A 20,907-nucleotide genomic window follows, 5' to 3' on the forward strand; every position below is an offset into this window, starting at 1 on the left:
CATGGGGTCGCTAAGAGTCGGACACGACTGAGCCACTTCACTTTCACTTTTTACTTTCATGCATTGGAGAAGGAACTGGCAACCCACTCCAGTGTTCTTGCCTGGAGAATCCCAGGGACGGGGAAGCCTGGTGGGCTGCCGTCTATGGGGTCGCACAGAGTCGGACATGACTGAAGTTATTTAGCAGCAGCAAGCAACCTCTGCATCTTCAAAACAAAACCCACCAAGAAAGCTGGAGTCACAAAGCCTCACCACTGTGACCACAGACAGCTTGATGTGTTTACCAGCTAACCACGGGGTCACCGTGCAAGTCATACAGATACCCTTGGTCCTTCCATTGGCCATTTGACTGAAATAGGAGGCTGAGCAGAGCAGTGTGGCGAATAGGTGAGAAATCACGAGCTGTTTCTGTGACTTTAAACGCCAGCGGCAGCTAAAATTGAACAAATAAAACATTATAGGTGGAAATAGATTATTTGGGTTAATTTATTTAATTACAGAACAAACTAACGAGGCAGATATTATTATTATTTTCATTTTACAGATGAGAAAGTTGAACTCAGAAGTTTAGGCACTTGCCTGCTGAGCCTACAGCTATTAAGGTGGGAACATGTGTGTTAGTTACTCAGTTGTGTCCGACTCTTTGTGACCCCATGGACTGTAGCCCACCAGGATCCTCTGTCCCTGGGATTCATTCTCCAGGCAAGAATACGGGAGTGGGTTCAGTTCAGTTCAGCGCAGTCGCTCAGTCGTGTCCGACTCTTTGCTACCCCATGAATCGCAGCACGACAGCCCTCCCTGACTATCACATACTCCCAGAGTTCACCCAAACTCATGTCTGTCAAGTTGGTGATGCCATATAGCCATCTCATCCTTTGTTGTCCCCTTCTCCTCCTGCCTCCAGTCCCTTCAGGATCAGAGTCTTTTCCAATGAGTCAACTCTTCACATGAGATGGCCAAAATATTGGAGTTTCAGCTTTAGCATCATTCCTTCCAAAGAACACCCAGGACTGATCTCCTGTAGAATGGACTGGTTGGATCTCCTTGCAGTCCAAGGGACTCTCAAGAGTCTTCTCAACACCACAGTTCAAAAGCATCAATTCTTTGGCTCTCAGCTTTCTTCACAGTCCAACTCTCACATCCATACATGACCACTGGAAAAAACCATAGCCTTGACTAGACAGACCTTCGTTGGCAAAGTAATGTCTCTGCTTTTGAATATGCTATCTAGGTTGGTCATAACTTTCTTTCCAAGGAGTAAGTGCCTTTTAATTTCATGGCTTCAATCATCATCTGCATTGATTTTAGAGCCCCCAAAAATAAAGTCTGACACTGTTTCCCCTGTTTCCCCATCTATTTCCCATGAAGTGATGGGACCAGATGCCATGAATGTTAGTTTTCTGAATGTTGAGCTTTAAGCCAACTTTTTCACTCTCCTCTTTCACTTTCATCAAGAGGTTTTTTAGTTCCTCTTCACTTTCTGCCATAAGGGTGGTGTCATCTGCATAGCTGAGGTTATTGATATTTCTCCCAGCAATCTTGATTCCAGCTTGTGCTTCTTCCAGCCCAGCGTTTCTCATGATGTACTCTGCATATAAGTTAAATAAGCAGGGTGACAATATACAGCCTTGACGTACTCCTTTTCCTATTTGGAACCAGTCTGGTGTTCCATGTCCAGTTTTAACTGTTGCTTCCTGACCTGCATACAGGTTTCTCAAGAGGCAGGTCAGGTGGTCTGGTATGCCCATCTCTTTCAGAATTTTCCACGGTTTATTGTGATCCACACAGTCAAAGGCTTTGGCATAGTCAATAAAGCAGAAATAGATGTTTTTCTGGAACTCTCTTGCCTTTTCCATGATCCAGCAGATGTTGGCAATTTGATCTCTGCCTTTTCTAAAACTAGCTTGAACATCTGGAAGTTCACAGTTCACGTATTGCTGAAGCCTGGCTTGGAGAATTTTGAGCATTACTTTACTAGCGTGTGAGATGAGTGCAATTGTGTGGTATTGTGAGTATTCTTTGGCATTGCCTTTCTTTGGGATTAGAATGAAAACTGACCTTTTCCAGTCCTGTGGCCACTGCTGAGTTTTCCAAATTTGCTGGCATATTGAGTGCAGCACTTTCACAGCATCATCTTCCAGGATTTGAAACAGCTCAACTGGAATTCCATCACCTCCACTAGCTTTGTTCATAGTGATGCTTCCTAAGGCCCACTTGACTTCACATTCCAGGATGTCTGTCTCTAGGTGAGTGATCACACCATTGTGATTATCTGGGTCGTGAAGCTCTTTTTTGTACAGTTCTTCTGTGTATTCTTGCCACCTCTTCTTAATATCTTCTGCTTCTGTTAGGTCCATACCATTTCTGTCCTTTATCGAGCCCATCTTTGCATGAAATGTTCCCTTTGTATCTCTAATTTTCTTGAAGAGATCTCTAGTCTTTCCCATTCTGTTGTTTTCTTCTATTTCTTTGCACTGATCACTGAGGAAGCCTTTCTTATCTCTCCTTGCTAATCTTTGGAACCCTGCATTCAGATGCTTATATTGTTCCTTTTCTCCATTGCTTTTCGCTTCTCTTCTTTCACAGCTATTTATAAGGCCTCCTCAGACAACCATTTTGCTTTTTTGCATTTCTTTTCCATGGGGATGGTCTTGATCCCTGTCTCCTCTACAGTGTCACGAACCTCCATCCATAGTTTATCAGGCACTCTATCTATCAGATCTAGTCCCTTAAATCTATTTCTCACTTCCACTGTATAATCATAAGGAATTTGATTTAGGTCATACCTGACTGGTCTAGTGGTTTTCCCTACTTTCTTCAATGTAAGTCTGAATTTGGCAATAAGGAGTTCACGATCTGAGCCACAGTCAGCCCCTGGTCTTGTTTTTGCTGACTGTATAGAACTTCTCCATCTTTTACTGCAAAGAATCTAATCAATTTGATTTTGGTGTTGACCATTTGGTGATGTCCATGTGTAGAGTCTTCTCTTGTGTTGTTGGAAGAGGGTGTTTGCTATGACCAGTGTGTTCTCTTGGCAAAGCTCTATTAGCCTTTGCCCTGCTTCATTCCATATTCCAAGGCCAAATTTGCCTGTTACTCCAGGTGTTTCTTGACTTCCTACTTTTGCATTCCAGTCCCCTATAATGAAAAGGACATCTTTTTTTGGGTGTTAGTTCTAAAAGACCTTGTAGGTCTTCATAGAACCGTTCAACTTCAGCTTCTTCAGTGTTAGTGGTTGGGGTGTAGACTTGGATTACTGTGATATTGAATGGTTTGCCTTGGAAATGAACAGAGATCATTCTGTCATTTTTGAGATTGCATCCAGGTACTGCATTTCGGACTCTTTTTTTGACCATGATGGCTATTCCATTTCTTCTGAGGGATTCCTTCTCTTTTAGAATCCACCCATTCCAGTCCATTTTAGTTCACTGATTCCTAGAATGTCGACGTTCACTTTTGCCATCTCTTGTTTGACCACTTCCAATTTGCCTTGATTCGTGGACCTGACATTCCAGGTTCCTATGCAATATTGCTCTTTAAAGCATCAGACCTTGCTTCTATCACCAGTCATGTCCACAGCTGGGTATTGTTTTTGCTTTGGCTCCATCCCTTCATTCTTTCTGGAGTTATTTCTTCACTGATCTCTAGTAGCATATTGGGCACCTACTGACCTGGGGAGTTCCTCTTTCAGTATCCTATCATTTTGCCTTTTCATACTGTTCCTGAGGTTTTCAAGGCAAGAATATTGAAGTGGTTTGCCATTCCCTTTCCCAGTGAAGCACATTCTGATGGTCCATTCAATGTGGTCCACTGGAGAAGGGAATGGAAAACCTGGAGTGGGTAGCCATTCTCTTTTCCAGGGATCTTCCTGACCCAGGGATCAAACTGAGGTCTCCTGTACTGCAAGAAGATTTTTTACCATCTGAGCCATCAGGGAAGCCCACCTAAGGTGGGAAGCTTGAGTTCAAAGGCAGAAGACCTGGCTTCAGAAGCTCAGCTCTTCATCCCTGTACCAGGCCCTAGGCACTCTGGATTAAACACTGTTTCTCCAGAGTTTGGAGCCAATAAGAATCTGTGAAGGAAATCCAGTTTTTCTGTTTTGAAATCAAGTTGTATTCCACTGGAAAAATTCCTGGGCACCAGGGTATAATAAACATCACATTTAAGAATTCAACAGAAATTCGAATTTTATATATTTGGAAGGAATAAAAAAACTCACTCATATAAACTATTGTTAAGAAGAGGAAGCCTTACTAAATTAAATAAAAATGAACAGCTCTGGAGCTTGAAACTAAATAGACGGTATAGGACAAATGACTCCATTATTAAGGCTTCCGTCACAAATGACATTCCATTTTTGACGCTGAGATCTCTAACATTTCAGCAATTTGGTTTTGATTTTCTTTGAGTTTGTTTTTCCTCGGCCCAAACCTACTTAATGTTTTTACATTCATTTCTAATGAGATGGGTTTCTGAGCACACATTTGAAAAGAGAATTCTATTACTTCTTAATAATTGCAATAGAAGCAGGGGGCATCCTGGCAGTATTTATTCCTATGGAGAGAGAGAAAAAAAAAATGTGATTGCCTGGGGCTCTTTCTCAGCTTTGCTCTCCATTGCTGTTTAGACTTTTTGTTGTTTATGTAGGGCAGTGGCCCAAACCCAACTAAGTAAATAAGTGAAAGTCGCTCAGTCATGTCCAGCTCTTTGCGACCCCATGGACTATACAGTCCATGGAATTCTCCAGTCCAGAATACCGAAGTGGGTAGCCGTTCTCTTCTCCAGGATATCTTCCCAGCCCAGGGGTTGAACCCAGGTCTCCAGCATTGCAGGTAAATTCTTTAACAGCTGAGCCACCAGGGACACCCTGATAAATAGATTACTAATCCTTAGCAAGCATATCCTGTAAAGTAATGGGGTAGGGATAGGTCAAGGTATGGCCTCAAGGAGACCCAGCAGTCTTAGAAAAAGCATTATAAATATACTTTGTTGGAGGAGCAACACCTAGTGGGTTGGGTAGGGAACTGATCTCGCAATACAGTGCTCTTACCTTATTTTAATCTTTTATTTCTTACTCTTCATATCAATCGAATTTCCACACATCTTTATCCGAAATATTTTTGTCTAATATCATTGTGGGAGAAGAGATAACACATTAAGTCCTAGCATGCCAAGTCCTCGCTTAGAAGTGGAGGTTTATCCCAACATTTGGTAGGATGGGCGGTAGTCCAACCATTGTCTAATTCCCCAAAACATCTGACAAATAAATGCACTGACAATTCTGTTGCCCCAAATGATGGATCTGGTGGCATATATTAATGGTTAGATAGGCAAGAAAATGGCTAAGTCACCTGAGGATTTATATATATATAAATTTCAGCTTCATTATACTAGCATAATGGATTGATTTGGTTTTCTTGGTCTGATGGAGGAGACTTTTTTCCCTAGAAATCTTTACTTTAGGAGTCTTGGAGGTGAGTGTGTTAGTTTGCTAGGGCTGCTATAACAAAGTGCCATAGATTGAGTGGCTTAAGCAATAGAAATTTCTCACAATTCTGGAGGCTAGAAGTATAAGATTAAGGTGTTGGCAGAATTGGATTGATCTGAAGGCTATGAAGGAGGAATCTGCTCCAGGTTTCTCTCCTTGGCTTATAGATGGCTGTTTTTTCCTCTGTGTCTTCACAGGTTCTTTACTCTGTGCTCTAATCTCCTCTTCTTATAAGGATGCTGGTTATACTGGATTAGGGCCCACCCATTTGACCTCAGTTTACCTTAACTACCTCTTTAAAAGCCCTGTCTCCAAATACAGTCTTGTTCCGAAGTGTTGGGAGGTAGTAGAGAAGAGACGCTTAGCTTTAGAGCTAGCTTTATAAATTACAAGTTGGAGAAGTCTGTCTTTGGTATACCCACAGTCTTTTTATTCTTGAGTCCTTTCTCCACTATGTTGTCATCATCTTGTTTATACTAATCAGACTTTCTGCCTCACTGTTCTATCTCCCTTCATTTAATGCTATACTATCTCTGAAGAAAGAATCTGATATAATGAAGCAATTTTAACTCAGAGCAATTTGCATGGTATGTCATCTCCAGATAGTGTAATGAAAGGCTTTGTCTCCACTTAAAGGAAATTCACCCGTCAATGAGTACATCAACAGCTGTGTGTGTGGTGAGTTTGTGAGATTTTTTTTTCCTTGTCTCACCCCGAAATAACAATAGGTAGTGAGGCACCTACTAAATTCATCTCTTTACAAGATTGGTTTTCAGATCAATGGGGGCATCACCCCACCCCACCAAATCCCCCAACAGACACACAAGGGAAATAGGCAATGAACTCAAGCAAGAGTAATTGAGGAAAGTTTAATAAAGAGACTATTTGCAAAGGTGTAAGCAGGGTTAAAGAAAACCATTAGAGATGGAGAAATATCCCAGGGCAAGCAACAGCAGGAAGCCATTACCACCTCTAGATCTGAAGGTCAAGGGGAAGGAGTGCTCACCAGAACCCAGCAGAGCTAGGGTAGCCAGGGGTAGCTGTGGGAGGGCTCCCAGACAGAAGCTATGGGTTTGAAGGGAGGTAGTCTAGGGAATAAGTACTAAGCTTCACTTTCCTCCCACCCTCCTGTTACCCCCAGCTGCAAGCAATTGGAAGCCAGAAGTTGAGGAAGTTGATGTGGTCTGTAGGGTCGGCCTCCCAAAGTTCAGAGCAGGGTGAAAAAGGTCATTCTCACTCCACATGTTTCATTTCTTATTGCATATGAAGTAACTGGGACTTTCCTGGTGGTTCAGTGGTAAAGAATCCACCTGAAATTCAGGAGACATGGGTTCAATCCCTAGGTCGGGAAGATCCCCGGAGGAGGGCATGGTAACCCACTCCAGTGTTCTTGCCTGGGGAATCCCATGGACAAACAGCCTGATGGGCTATAGTCCATAGAGTTGCAAAGAGTCGGACACAACTGAAACGGTTGAGCACACACACACACGAGGCAAACTATTCAAGGCCTCGGAACAGTCAAAGGATGAGTGCTAATCCTACACCCCCATTTTTCTCCTTCTCTATTTTGACTGATGAAATGACTTAAGAAAAAGCTTCTCTTAATCACTGTCAATTATTTAGTCTAAAAGTTTTGTCATATATCCCACCACAGTGAGTTTTCATACTGTGTCTTGGGCATTTACTTTATTCCCAGCATCAAGATGTAGGAAGAATGTTCCTGTTTGTGTCTGAGCAGACTTCAGCTGTTTTTATCTGACCTACATTCCTTTTCCTCTTTCCTGCTAACAGTACCTTGATTTGCCTTTGAAAGTGAAAGTGAAAGTCACTCAGTCGTGTCCAACTCTGCAACCCCATGGACTATACAGTCCATGGAATTCTCCAGGCCAGAATACTGGAGCGGGTAGCTTATCCCTTCTCCAGGGCATCTTCCCAATCCAGGGATCGAACCCAGGTCTCCCGCATTGCAGGCGGATTCTTTACCAGCTGAGCCACAAGGGAAGCCCTTGTGATGAGCCTTTAGGGGCTGCTGCTGCTGCTAAGTCGCTTCAGTCGTGTCCGACTCTGTGCGACCCCATAGACAGAAGCCCACTAGGCTTCTCTGTCCCTGGGATTCTCCAGGCAAGAACATTGGAGTGGGTTGCCATTTCCTTCTCCAATGCATGGAAGTGAAGAGTGAAAGTGAAGTCGCTCAGTCGTGCCCGACTCTTAGCGACCCCATGGACTGCAGCCTACCAGGCTCCTCCGTCCATGGATTTTCTAGGCAAGAGTACTGGAGTGGGGTGCCATTGCCTTTTCCAGGGGCTATTTTTCCCTAACTCTCGGTTTAAGTGGTGGGGATGGGGCTGACCTTGTCCCTGGGCTCCAGGAATAGGCACATGACTAAGCTTAGCCAAACAGAGCTCTGCATCTCCTTTGCTAAAGGGATTATGTCAAAAACATTCTTGTGTTCCATAACAGCCTCATGCATAAGATGTAGGGCTTCTGCTAGTACAATACAACCTTTATAAGCTGTCAGGTTTGCAAGGTTTACAAACACAGGTTTGTAAGCTCAGTGTTCCTTGGAATAACTCCTTCATAGTGAAGCCAACACAGGAAACAGCAGAAAGGGGATACAAATAAAGATAGATTCTTGGATCTAGCTGTACCTAAAGTTCCCTTGAACTTAGTTTTAGTTTCATTATGGCTTATAATTTTCATATAAGCCACAATTCCTTTTGTTAAGTCAGTTTGAGTTTCTGTCACTTATAATGGAAATTCCTGGCAAACATATTTGTTTACGTTGAGTTCTACACATCTTGTTTATCATCAAGTGGCATGGATTCAATTCCACGTTGCACTGCAGGCGTGGGTAGATTAGCATCGTTGAAAATATGTTTGTTAGCAGAAAAATAAGATATTTTACAGGCTGCGAGCTGGCACTTTTTTCTTGAGAATAGATGTCACCTATCAGTTATAAAGAATATCACTTATTTGCTAAAATAATGCAAAATTCAGTTATGGGCCATCCAGAGAAATATGTAACAAATAATTTTTAGTTTTTTTTTTTTTTTTAATAGAATAGCAACAAGGCTACTGGAGTGATGAACGATACAGTGTACTTAGAAATTGCTCTTGTTTCCTATAAATCTTTAAGCTACATTAACTGTATTCCAGAGCCTCATTCACTCAGTCTGGGAAGGATACACAGAATAGTTCCTGTTACATTTTCTATTTGTTTTGCTATTATCTTCTTTCAGGCCATAAATGTGTTTCCAAGGTTATTTCCAGAGCAGATTTTCAAAGATGAAGTAGGTATATATTGTGCCACATTATTGTTCAGGATTTTTCCACCCAACACTAAATAATTAAAGAATAAAATTCATCCAATCATTTGGCTGACTATATTGATACATGGCTATGAAGACATAATTTATAATGTAGATGCACATCTGTATATGGATCTGGAGTCCACTGTAGCTTCACTTGAGGGTCCTGACCTGTTGGGAAAGGTCTCATAAAATGGAAGAGGAGGCTTCCTGGAAAGATGCTGGTTGAGCCATGGGATTGTGCGATGCACTTTAAGACCTGATTTTTATGATCAAATTGCCCTTCAGAAGGTTGTGTCAATGCTCACTTCCACCAGCTGTGGAAAAAGTGCCCATTTTCTTACCAAAACTGAACATTAGATTTTATTTAGTACCTTCAACATATTACTCATATCTTTTAAAAATTATTTAAATACTTTTTGAAAGTATTTTGTACTACTGGATAGAACAAAAGAGTATGTCATGGTTTCATGTATCTTGTTTTTCTTTGCTTACTAGTAAAAGAACTGACAAATTGGAAAAGACCCTGATGCTGGGAAAGATTGAAGGCAGGAGGAGAAGGGGATGACAGAGGATGAGATGGTTGGATGGCATCACCAACTGAGTGGACATGAGTTTGAGCAAACTCTGGGAGATAGCAAAGGACAGGGAAGCCTGGTGTGCTGTAGTCCATGGGGTCACAAAGAACTGGACACAACTTAGTGACTGAACAACAACAATAAATTAATTCGGAGGGAATTCCTATTTTTATCACATTGAGTCTTCCCAGTCAGAAGGATTGTGTGCTGTTCCATTTATTCAAATGTTTTGTTATGTTTTAGTAAGTTTCATAGCTTTCTTGATATAGACTGTATGTACTTATTGTTATTTTTCCCTTGAAGTTTTCAAACATTCGTTTTTTTCTCATAACATATAGAAAGCTATATGTTTTTCTTTGTTCATTTTGTTCTTGGCTGCCTTACTAAACTTTCTTATTAATCATAACACCTTTATAGTTTATTCTCTTGGATTTTCTTAGTAATCAATTATATTGAACATATATCTGATGATTGTTTCTCCTCTTTTAAAAAATATATAGCACTTGTTTCTTTCAAATGTCTTACTGAACATTGAAAACCCATGGGCATATTGCTTTCCTCCAAACTTTAGGAAATTCCTTCAGCTTTTTTGTAATTAAGATGATAATGTCTAGTGATATGAGGTAGAAACTTTTCATCTGGTTAAGAAGCATCCTTCTAGTTTTGCTTTAATAACAGATTTTTCTTTTTAAAAACATGACCATTGAAGTTCTTTACAGCATCTATTGGGATGATTGTATATGTCCCCCCTTTTAGTTAATGAGATTTAGATTTCTTAATATTAAGAAATTCTTGCATTTAGGGAGTAAATCCCAATTGGTGAGTTATTCCTTTAATAAACCACTGGGTTAGATTTTTTTTAGTATTTAGCTTGGAGCATTTGTATCGATACTCATAAATGAGATTTGGTCTGTGGACCTTGTTTGAGTTGATTTTGTTACCAGCATTATCTCAGTTTCACAAAATAAACTGAAAATCTTCAGTCTGTATCTCTAGTGGTCCAGAGCTTGAGCGTTATCTACTTTTTTAAAGTCATTGAACAACTTGCTTGTACAACAGATGGGGTTCGGCCCTTTTGTACAGGCTAGTCCCCTGGTTTCATTTTCATTTTCTTCCAAGTTTAAAAATCTATTCAGTTTTCTATTTGTTCCAATTTCCTGAATCCCAGAAAATTGGCCATTTGAACCATATTTTAAAAAGGTACATGTCTTAGATGAATTTTCTTTAAAATTAAAAAAAAATCTCATCTCTGCCTTTTCTTCTAACATTGTGTACATATGTTTTCTTTTCCTCATGCTAAGATAGTCTTGCTCAAGTTAATGTTTTTTAAAGAATAAAAATAGAACTTCTATGAATTATTTATAATTTGTTTGTCTCTTAATTCAGCACTTTTTCTGCTTTAAAATATGTATTAAATTTTTATATTCACAAGTGCCTAGTTCTGGATATGTACTCTTTTCCATTGAATTGTCTACCTTTGTACCTGTGCCAGTATAAAATGATCTAATTGTTATAACTTAATAGTATGTTTTAATATATGGCAGGTCTAGTCTAAAAACATTTCTTCTTTTGGATGAACTTGAGTATCACTCTGACAACTTCCTCATAGTCCTCACCCCTGCTTCCTGAAGATTTTGATTCAGTGTGCCATTTGAGGAAACTGCTCATCTTCTGGCTGAGGGAGGGTTCAGGCTAGGTTCACAGTGTCTGGGTAATAAACCTAGTGTAACTGTCATGACACAATTCTAATAATTTAAGTTGGGAGTTTTGATAATAAAATGTAACATTAATTTTTATGGCTTTATAACCACCCATCAAAACTTTGCTTTTATTTTTACATCAAATTGCTTATGAGAAGGTAACATCAAATACGTCTGGACATGCCAGTGAATCTATAATCTGGCAAATAACCAGTGGTTTTGTGGGGGTCTGGTGGCTCAGACAGTAAAGAATCTGCCTGCAATGCAGGAGACCTGGATTTGATCCCTGGGTCAGGAAGATACTCTGAGAAGGGAATGACTCCCCACTCCAGTATTCTGGCCTGGAGAATTCCATGGACAGAGGAGTCTGGCAGGCTACAGCCCTGGGGTCACAAAGAGTCGGACACGACTGAGTGACTAACTCTTGTGAGATGAGGCTGAGACCAAGATTATTTATAACTGCATTCCTTAGGCATCAGAAAACATAAAGTCTGAGAGACTGAAATAGAATGAAGATTCCAGAATAATCTTCTGTAAGGCCTATACTTTTGTTTCTCTCTTTCTTTCTAAACACAAGAACACTAATCTAATTATATGATTAATTATATGACTTGGGTTTTGACTCTGGCTTAGAGAATTTGGACAAAGCATTTAACTTCTCTGAGACTCAGGTTTCCATTCCTACAACACGGGAATGATAACGACTATTCTCAGCAAGTCATTGGTTTTTAACATATAAAGCGTGTGTAGGTATCAATATTGGGCTTCCCAGGTGGCACTAGTGGTAAAGAACTCGCCTGCCAATGCAGTAGACATAAGAGACACAGGTTCAATCCCTGGGTTGGTAAGATCCCCTGGATGAGGTCATGGCAACCCACTCTAGTATTCTTGCCTGGAGAATCTCATGGACGGAGGCTGGCGGGCTGCAGTCCATAGGGTCGCAGAGAGTCAGATACAAGTGAAGTGACTTACCTTGCATGCAAACTGTACCATACAAATGTGAATTAACATATTTTCTGTCTCTTATCATCTCCTTTACCTACTTTAATCATCAAGGTATTCACTTTATCTTATCCATCAAACGTTTTTTGCCATCTCTGATTTTTCTTGATTTATCCTGAGTCCAAAACAGCTACTCATTTGCCTATCTTAGTTATTGTTGCTCTTTTAATTTTCTGTTGACCCAACTAGCCTTTGCAATATCTTTGCCCCTCTTCTCAAGTAGTTCAACTCTTAAGAATGGGGAAAACTCTTGTCACAAATTAATTTCTTATAGTCACCGAGGTCTACTCAAAACATGAAACAGTAAATTAAGAAATAAAGATGAATATTGATAAGAAATTTGGGATTAGTTTTATATCTGTCAAACTTTCTTTTGACTTTTAAAATAAAATGGTTTATGAAAGCTTTGAGTTGCTAGGCTATAGGATGCTCCCAAGCTCAGAATGAGGAACACGGAAGTCTGAATACCCAATCCTGTATGAAGTCAAAATTCCAAAGGAATTTGAGAGGTGGGAAGGTTAGACAGGGAGAACTTGTAAAAATTTGACAATGACCCTCAGCTTCACTTGGAAAATCACTTGGGATATTTTAAAAAAAGAAACAAATCAGAGGCCTTGCCTGGCCAACATTTACAGCTTTTTATTAAGCTTTTTAATCACTTTAATCCTTTTTGTCTTAGGCATTCTGTTTTCTCATACATGAAGTAATTTCATAAAACTTTTAGGAAAGAAACAATTATACACATACACACGCACACATATATACACACACACTGTGCTTGTTTATTCCTGTTATGTGAATGATATATGGTCATAGGAGAAATTTGCAAAAGTGCAGAAAAACACAAAGGAAAACTAATCATTTTTAATACAAGCAAATTAACATTCTAGTGCCTATCCTTTCAACTTTTAATGTATAGTTTTTATTTATTTCTTTGTAAATTTTTATATAAAAATGTAAACATTAACTTTGTACTCCTGTAATACATATATCTTGCTTTTTTCACTTACTCTAAAAACATTTTCTCATGATTCTATGGAATCCTTGACTTGTACTTCTGGTAATTACATTTTGAAAGTGTTGAACTCTAATGGATGTAGTTTTCTTTTCATTTCTTTTCTTCATTTTGGCTTAAATGGTGAACATTTATTTTAGTTCTTAAAAAGAAAAAGCAAATTTTCAGTTTATACCAGTAGGTGTCATCCATTCACACAAAGCCCAACCAAGGAAAACTAATGTAATTTGACTTCTTTGTAGTGTCCGTTAATATCAAGCTCCAATGTTGTATTCTGGCTTAGCTGAGCCCCTTGTGTGAAGGGTATTTAGGTTTTAAATAGAAACTGGAGAAGAGGTGACCTTTGCCCTTAAGTGAAAGTGAAAGTCACTCAGTTGAGTCGGACTCCTTGTGACCCCATGGACTATACAGTCCATGGAATTCTCCAGGCCAGAATACTGGAGTGATAACCTTTCCCTTCTCCAGGTTATTTTCCCAACCCAGGGATCGGAGCCAGGTCTCCCGCATTGCAGGTGGATTCTTTACCAGGTGAGCCTCCAGGGAAGACCTGGTGCTTACAAAGAAAGCTCTCAAGGTGCTTACAAGGAAAAAAAAAAAAGAACCGTTTTGAAATGGAATGAATTTTGTAAGCTTATACTTTAATATTCTAAAAATATATAAATTACTGGGAAGAGGTTATTAAAATCTTACTCTGAATTAGCCATTCAAAGAAGGTCAATCATGCTATTTATTTTTTTGAAAGAGGGTCAACAATCCAGATCCTATGTATAAGAATTCAAGATGAGTCGAAATATGATATATTTTAAAAATATCAAACACTTAGGAAAAAGTTATGCAATTTAAAAATTATAATAACTAGATTTTTTGGTATCATGTAACAGTAGCAGCAGCAACAGTTCTTAAGAGCATTTATATCCATTATCTTTTTCTCACAAGAATCCTCTGAGGTTATAAATTAGTAAACTTGTGTTAAAAAAGATTAGGCCTGTTGCTCAGGGCCACATAGTTATTGAGTGACACATCCAGGTCTAGAACAAGTCTTCTGACTTGGTATGCCTGGGTTTGTAGTGTGAACTGAGTGTTATCCTTTAGAGGAGGAGTTAAACCAAACTGGATCTTCTGATACGTATTGTTTGCCCCCTCACCCTGCCCCCAGAGTGCTCACTGATAATGGATTTTAAATTTTTTGAATAAGTTGCAAAATTTTAAAATTGGGACGTTTCCCACAAAGACTGGAGTTTCATACATGTATTTGGAAAAAAGCAGAAGATATGGCTACTGGAGTTGTATTTCCTTGTAGCAATGGATCTGATTGGCTGCTTCTCCCATGTCCTCTCCTGTGTCCCCCAGTTTCCATCACTCCCTATTGCCTTCTACCAGGCCCACTTCATTCATTTCTTTTATCTGCTGGCCTCCTTGTATACACATGAGCTTGCAAATCTTTTGAATTTCAGTCTTTCAGGAAAGATGATGTACTCCTTTCAACAATGCTAGCCATGTGAGGACAAGGGGCAGAGACAGGGGTGATGGAACTGTGAGTCAAGAACACCAAGGATACATGCAACTGCCAGAAGCCAGGAAGAGGCAAAGAAAGGTTCTACTCAGAGCCTCAGAGGGAGCATGGCCTTGCTGACACCATGATTTTAGACTCTTAGCCTCTGTAACTGGAAGCCAATAAGTTTCTATTGTGTCAAGCCACTCAAAGAAAAAAAGTCACACAAGAAAAATGGTGCTGGTATGTTAGCCCATTTAATTTTTAAATTAACAGTGACATTATCTGCTTGGTCACTTAGGTGGAGTATTTAGAATGAAGACAGCAGAGGATGAAGCTCAAATTCTGGGGACTGTCAACATCAACATCAACATTGAGAAGGAAAGAGGAATTAGAAGGACTGGCACTGGAAAAAAGGGTCTGAGAGATGGAAGTTAAAAAGTAAGGAGCAATGATCTGACCAATCACTTTGAGGCAGACCACAGATAGGCTGTGATGACCTGTTTGAAATTAGGAAGGTAAAAGTTTCCTTCTGAGAGTTAGACCTGATTCAACACAGAATATATCAGAATACTTTTAGTTCTGATAATTCCATCAGGACCAGGTGGTACCATTTTCAACATAAAGTAAGTGTAACATCAACACAAAGTAAGTATAGCATCAAATGATTCAGAGAGGTCAAGGAAAGGAAGGAGGGAGAGTGCTGTTTGGAGCCGGCAATGTGGAGGTCATGGGTAGGCTTAGGGACAGCAGTTCCAATGACATGATAGAGACAGAAACCAACAAACAGTGGATTGAGGAAAATCTAGGAATTAGTGAAGGACAGGGACTGAGTGAGTCTGAGTGAGGTCTTTTTACTAAGAAAGAAGAGAGAGAAGTCAATGGCTGGGGCTGTATGGTCAGAAGAAATATGCACATATATGTTAATGGTTGAAGCGATTCTAGCACACTTATAAACAGAAGGGAAGGAGCTATAGAAGGCCACCCAAGAGTGAAAGGTGGGACTGAGAGAAATATAAGCTGGAGATTCTGGAGGAAATGGGATCTAGAGAAGTGCTTTGTGATGTTTGGGACAATGGCACCATTATCAGAATGGAGGCCAAAGTGACTAAGTGGGGTTTTTTTTTTGTTGTCAAAAATATTAATTATTTCACATTATAGTCACATCTTGGGCTTGCCTTGTGGCTCAGCTGGTAAAGAATCCGCTTGCAATGGGGGAGACCTGGGTTCAATCCCTGGGTTGGGAAAATACCCTGGAGAAGGGAAAGGCTACCCAATCCAGTATTCTGGCCTGGAGAATTCCATGGACTGTATAATCCATAGGGTGCAAAGAGTTGGACATGGCTGAGTGACTTTCACTTTCACTAGAGTTGGATATGGCTGAGTGACTTTCACTTTCATAGTCACATCTTACACTGATTTTTTTCACCACTAACTGAAATATACTTTTAGTTTTCAGGGCTTTAGGGATGAATTAGTAACTTTTAAATGAGAAACTATTATTTTGCTATTAAAATGGAATGTTTATTTGTTTAATGATTAGGGATGGACAAATGATCAGTTAAAAGAGATAAATCAAGATGATTATTATATGACTGAGTTAATTTCAATGTGAAATACAAACACATCTTGCTAACTTCCTGCTCTCAGATAATCATTCTAAGAGCAGTATTGCTGATGGTTCCTGAGGTAATATAGTTTCTTCAAAAGTCGAGGATTCTTCAAACTCTCACCCATTCAATAAATAGTTATGGAGCATCTAGTCAGCTCCAGGCACTGTGTGAGACCATGAGGATATGGCTGAAGACAGTGTATCTTCCGTCCTTGCTCTGATGCTGCTCACAGTCCAGCAGGGAAGCAAACAGGCCACCACACTTGTGTAATGAGTCTTGGGATGAGGGATACAGAGGGAATTTAGGCAGATGCAGAAAAGCCACCCAGTGGCCTCTAACTATGGAGTAAATGGGTCAGGAAAGGCTTCTTTGATAAATTGATGGACATGTAAGCAAAGACTTGAAGTTTGGTAGGATTTTGGCAGAAGAAGGGAGGCTGGGGTGGGAACGAAGGAAGTGAGGACAAGAAGAGGCTCCTGGTGGTTGGAGAAAGAGTTTGCTGGGGAACTTGGAGAATGATATGCCATTCAATGTGGCTGAAGCACTGAGTGCAGGAGGAAGAAAGAAGACATGTGGCAAGAGATGGCGCTGCACTGGAACCCTGTTGTAAAGGGTCTTGTAAGGAGTCTGGGCCTTATCTAAGGCTGGCAGGAGGCTGGGGGGAGTGAGAATCAGGGAAGCAGCTGTATCAGATTTACATTTTACAAAGATGGCTTACTCTGGGTATAGTGTGGAGACAGATTGAAACCAGGCAAGAGTGGGACAGAAAGATCCAGAGAGAGATGCTGGAGACAAGAGAGGAGGAAGAACAATGTGGAAGAGAGCAAGAAAGTAGAATAACAGGGCTCGTTGGTGAAATAGTGGAGCAGAGAGGGCTGACATGCAGGTTCCCAGCTGACTGTACGATGGCGTTGCCCAACAAATGGAGACACAGGAGGAGAAATAATTTCGATTAGGAAGAATGCTTCTGTTCCAGTGCTTTTCTGTTTCAGATGAGCAAGCCAAGCTCAAATGAAGCAGAGATAGTTTGGGGGTCCTTTTCAGCCCCACTGTTCGGATTCACTGGCCTTGGTGTGTGGGCTGTCTTACACCTGTGATTGTTGCTTTCAATAAGTTTCAAGCAAAGCAAAAGAAAGGTATTCACCTGCAGAACTTCAAACAAGCAAGCACATAGTCTCCCCAACCCCAGTGCTCGCAAGGCAAGTAATAATAAACACGGCACCTTTAATGTAACAGACTTTCCATTCCCACCCGCATGCTAGGCATCTGCACACACAAATCAAAACCCTCTTAAGTCATGGAATGAAAAAGTGAAAAAAGTAAAAGCAAACAAAGAGTGCTTCCTGTGGGGTGAATGGAAATTTCTGCCCAGTTTGTTTTCCAGGCACTTGAAAAGTAGTTCTGAATAATTAAAACCACAAGTAATTATTTTCTGAACTGAGATTTTTTGAGATGAGGAGGTGAGGGAAAGAGCCCTTGGAGGGGTCTTTGATATGAGTACCGTCTACATTGTTGATGCAGCGCCTGCTTTGCTTCAAGCTCAGTTTCAACCAAGAATCTTAAAACAGAGAAGTCTTTTGGTTGGGAAAAAGCAAACAGATTCCTATCAAATGAAAACATGTATATTCAGTTGAACTAAAGCAGAACCCAACCATAGTTTGGGTAACTTTTCTCCCCTTGAGATAGAAACATTGCATCTCAATTTTTATAGGAAATCTCTTTTGCATTCAGATATTTGGGAACTTCATCAAGGACCTAAGTGTCTTTCTTCCACCAAAATCTGAGGCCAAAAATTCATGTTACCAGTAATTTCTGGCCAGATAAATGAAGACCAGCATGTGAGCCTATTGTGGTAATTAAGAGTATAGAATTCAGAATTTTGTTGTCTGTGTTTGACCTGACTCTATTACTTATCAGCTGTGTGATCCTGGACTACTTATTTAATCTTTCTAAATCTCAGTTTCCTTATCTGGGAAATGGGAATAATAATGAGATATACTTTAGAGAATGGTTGTGAGATAATTCATGTGGCACACAGTGTCTGGTACATAGCATTGGATTGGCTAAAAGATTCATTTGGGGGTTTCCCATAAGATTTTACGCAAAAACCCAATGAACCTTTTGAACCCAATGAACTGAATACTTGCTATTTGTGCACATGTTCAATCATGTCCGACTCTTTGTGACCCCATGGACTGTAGCCTGCCAGCCTCCTCTGTCCAGGAGATTCTCCAGGCAAGAATACTGGAGTGGGTTGCCATTTGCTTCTCCAGGGGATCTTCCCAACCTAGGGATCGAACTCATGTCTCCTACATCTCCTGTATTGGCAGACAGATTCTTTACCACTGAGCCACCTGGGAATCCCCAGCTATTCAATAAATGTTCGTTATCAGATCCCCCACCCCCATTTTCCTCTGTGCAACTGCAGCTGAGCTCTCGAATTTGTAGCAGCTTTTATCAAATGAAGTAAAGTCTCTCCATTCTTAGTTCCAGAGCAAGGCCACAACTAGGTTGGAAAAGAAAGTGAAAGTGTTAGTTGCTCAGTCCTATCCAACTCTGTCGGAGAAGGCAATGGCACCCGACTCCAGTACTCTTGCCTGGAAAATCCCATGGACAGAGGAGCCTGGTGGGCTGCAGTCCATGGGGTCGCTAAGAGTCGGACACAACTGAGCGACTTCACTTTCACTTTCATGCATTGGAGAAGGAAATGGCAGCCCACTCCGGTGTTCTTGCCTGGAGAATCCCAGGGATGGCGGAGCCTGGTGGGCTGCCGTCTATGGCGTCGCTAAGAGTCAGACACGACTGAAGCGACTTAGCAGCAGTAGCAGCAGCATCCAACTCTGTGCGACCCCATGGACTATATATAGCCCACCAAGCTTCTCCGTCCATGGAATCCTCCAGGGAAGATTACTGGAGTGGGTTGCCATTCCGTTTCCCAGGGGATCGTCCCAACCCAGGAATCAAACCTGTGTCTTTTGTGTTCTCTGCATTGACAGGAGGATTCTTTACCACTGTGCTACCTGCGAAGCCCCAGTAAACCGTATCTCCTTCCTTTCCTTTCTGTCTGTCCCTGACAGCATCAAGAGTCCCACTGACATTGTACTGGAGTCCTTGCCCTCAGAGACAGCGGGGAAGAATAACTGACTTTTTCTAACTTAGTTGTGGTCTTGCTCTGTGGCTCAGACAGTGAAGAATCTGCCCGCAATGCTGTCTGGGATAGAGAGAAGGGAAAGGAAGGAAACAGGGGTAGCAGATTCCCAAGATACCTGTGGCCCCGTTGGTGCTAATCAGCTTCAAATAGCATCTTTCATACCCACTATGGAGGCTCAGGGGCCCTGAAAAAGGTATCTGGGAAGCCTCAGCAGCTTGGAAATCACTATAGGAACAGCCTCCTACCTTACCTTTAGAACCCCTTGACTCTGGTCCAGTATCCTTAATTGCTTTCTTATAGTCTATCCTGGATTCTGCTTCAGAGCCTGGACATTTGGATTGACCCCTTTGTTGCCCTGCCCAGCGGATTCCAGCACCTCACTTGGGTGTCAACTCTGTAGACTGAGGGTTGATCCTGCCCTGTTACTCCCTAGAAACCCAGCCTGAATCCAGCATTCTGGAAGCTGGTTCAGACCTCTGACTGATAAGCTTGGTAGGCCTTGGCATGACTGGGTTCACCTGCTTGGTTAAGAGTGAGAATTCTGGAGCCACAAGCTCCAAATCCTAGCACTGCCACTTACTAACTAAATGACTTGGGCCAGGTATTTTACCACTCTGTGTCTCAGTTTTCTTCATCTGTACAATGGGAGGATTAGTGTGAATGTGAATGTGAATGTGAAGTTGTGTCCGACTGTTTGCGACCCCACGGACTGTAGCCTACCAGGGTCCTCTGTCCATGGGATTTTCCAGGCAATAGTACTGGAGTGGATTGCCATTTCCTTCTCCAAATAGTAGTCCCCATCTAATCGGATGGTTAAGAGGATTAAATGAATTAATACATGTGTAAAACATTATATAAATATATAGCAAATAATCCACATAAATAAATGTGAAAAAACATAATATTAGCTGTATTTACATATTTTATGCATATTAAATACATATCATTTTACATTTAATTTTATATGTTTTGCATTAACATGCATTGTTTCAGACAAAGGGGTTTCCTGGATGACTCGGCAGGTAAAGAGTCCACCTACAATGCAGGAGACTAGAGAGATGCAGGTTTGATCCCTGGGTCGGAGAGGCCCCTGGAGGAGGTAAAGGCAATCCATTACAGAATTCTTGCCTGGAAAATCCCATGGACAGAGGAGCCTGGCAGGCTCCAGTCCTTGGGTCACAAAGAGCTGGACGTGACAGAGCACATGGCACATTTCATATAAATATTTATATACATATAAACATAATTCTTTATATTATTATTACTGTTGTCTACTCTATCTCCTTGCACAGAGAGACACTATGGGAAGGCTCTTCAGCTTTCTTGCCTTCATCTGAAGCCATAGATTCAGAATCCCTTTTCTCTACAGACTCTGCTGGGGCTTCCCAGGTGGCACTAGTGATAAAGAACCCACCTGCCAATGCAGGAGACATAAAAGATGTGAGTTTGATCCCTGGGTTGAGAAGATCCCCTGGAGAAGAGCATGGCAACCCACTCCAGTAATCTTGCCTGGAGAATCCCATGGACCGGGGATCCTGACAGGCTACGGTCCAAAGGAAC

At 41.0% G+C, this 20,907-nt stretch overlaps 1 protein-coding gene and 1 long non-coding RNA gene across 10 annotated transcripts in view; one reads left to right on the forward strand and one right to left on the reverse strand.

Annotated features, from left to right (window-relative positions):
* Positions 1-3,031: 3,031 nt before the first annotated feature.
* On the reverse strand, positions 3,032-7,328 carry LOC129646663 (uncharacterized). Its single transcript, XR_008712090.1, has 3 exons — positions 6,495-7,328; positions 5,051-5,124; positions 3,032-4,903 (listed from the first exon to the last, which is right to left on the reverse strand). It is a non-coding gene; the product is annotated as an uncharacterized LOC129646663 (long non-coding RNA).
* ICOS (inducible T cell costimulator) overlaps positions 5,744-20,907 on the forward strand; it is a 114,503-nt gene continuing 99,339 nt past the window's right edge. For 2 of the 9 annotated variants that reach the window (XR_008712087.1, XR_008712088.1), the window contains exons 1-2: positions 5,765-6,166; positions 14,885-15,024. Coding sequence is in view for 1 of the 9 variants with exons in the window: in XM_055573192.1 (XP_055429167.1) it covers positions 15,011-15,024 (14 nt within the window). In the remaining 8 variants the exon portion in view is untranslated. Of the gene's footprint in view, positions 6,167-13,556; positions 13,620-14,884; positions 15,025-19,192; positions 19,213-20,907 lie in introns of those variants that run through there. The other 7 variants (XM_055573187.1, XR_008712089.1, XM_055573188.1 and 4 more) reach the window with 7 other exon arrangements.

The sequence above is a fragment of the Bubalus kerabau genome, chromosome 3 (genome assembly GCF_029407905.1).
Source record: "Bubalus kerabau isolate K-KA32 ecotype Philippines breed swamp buffalo chromosome 3, PCC_UOA_SB_1v2, whole genome shotgun sequence".
Lineage (NCBI taxonomy): Eukaryota > Metazoa > Chordata > Mammalia > Artiodactyla > Bovidae > Bubalus > Bubalus kerabau.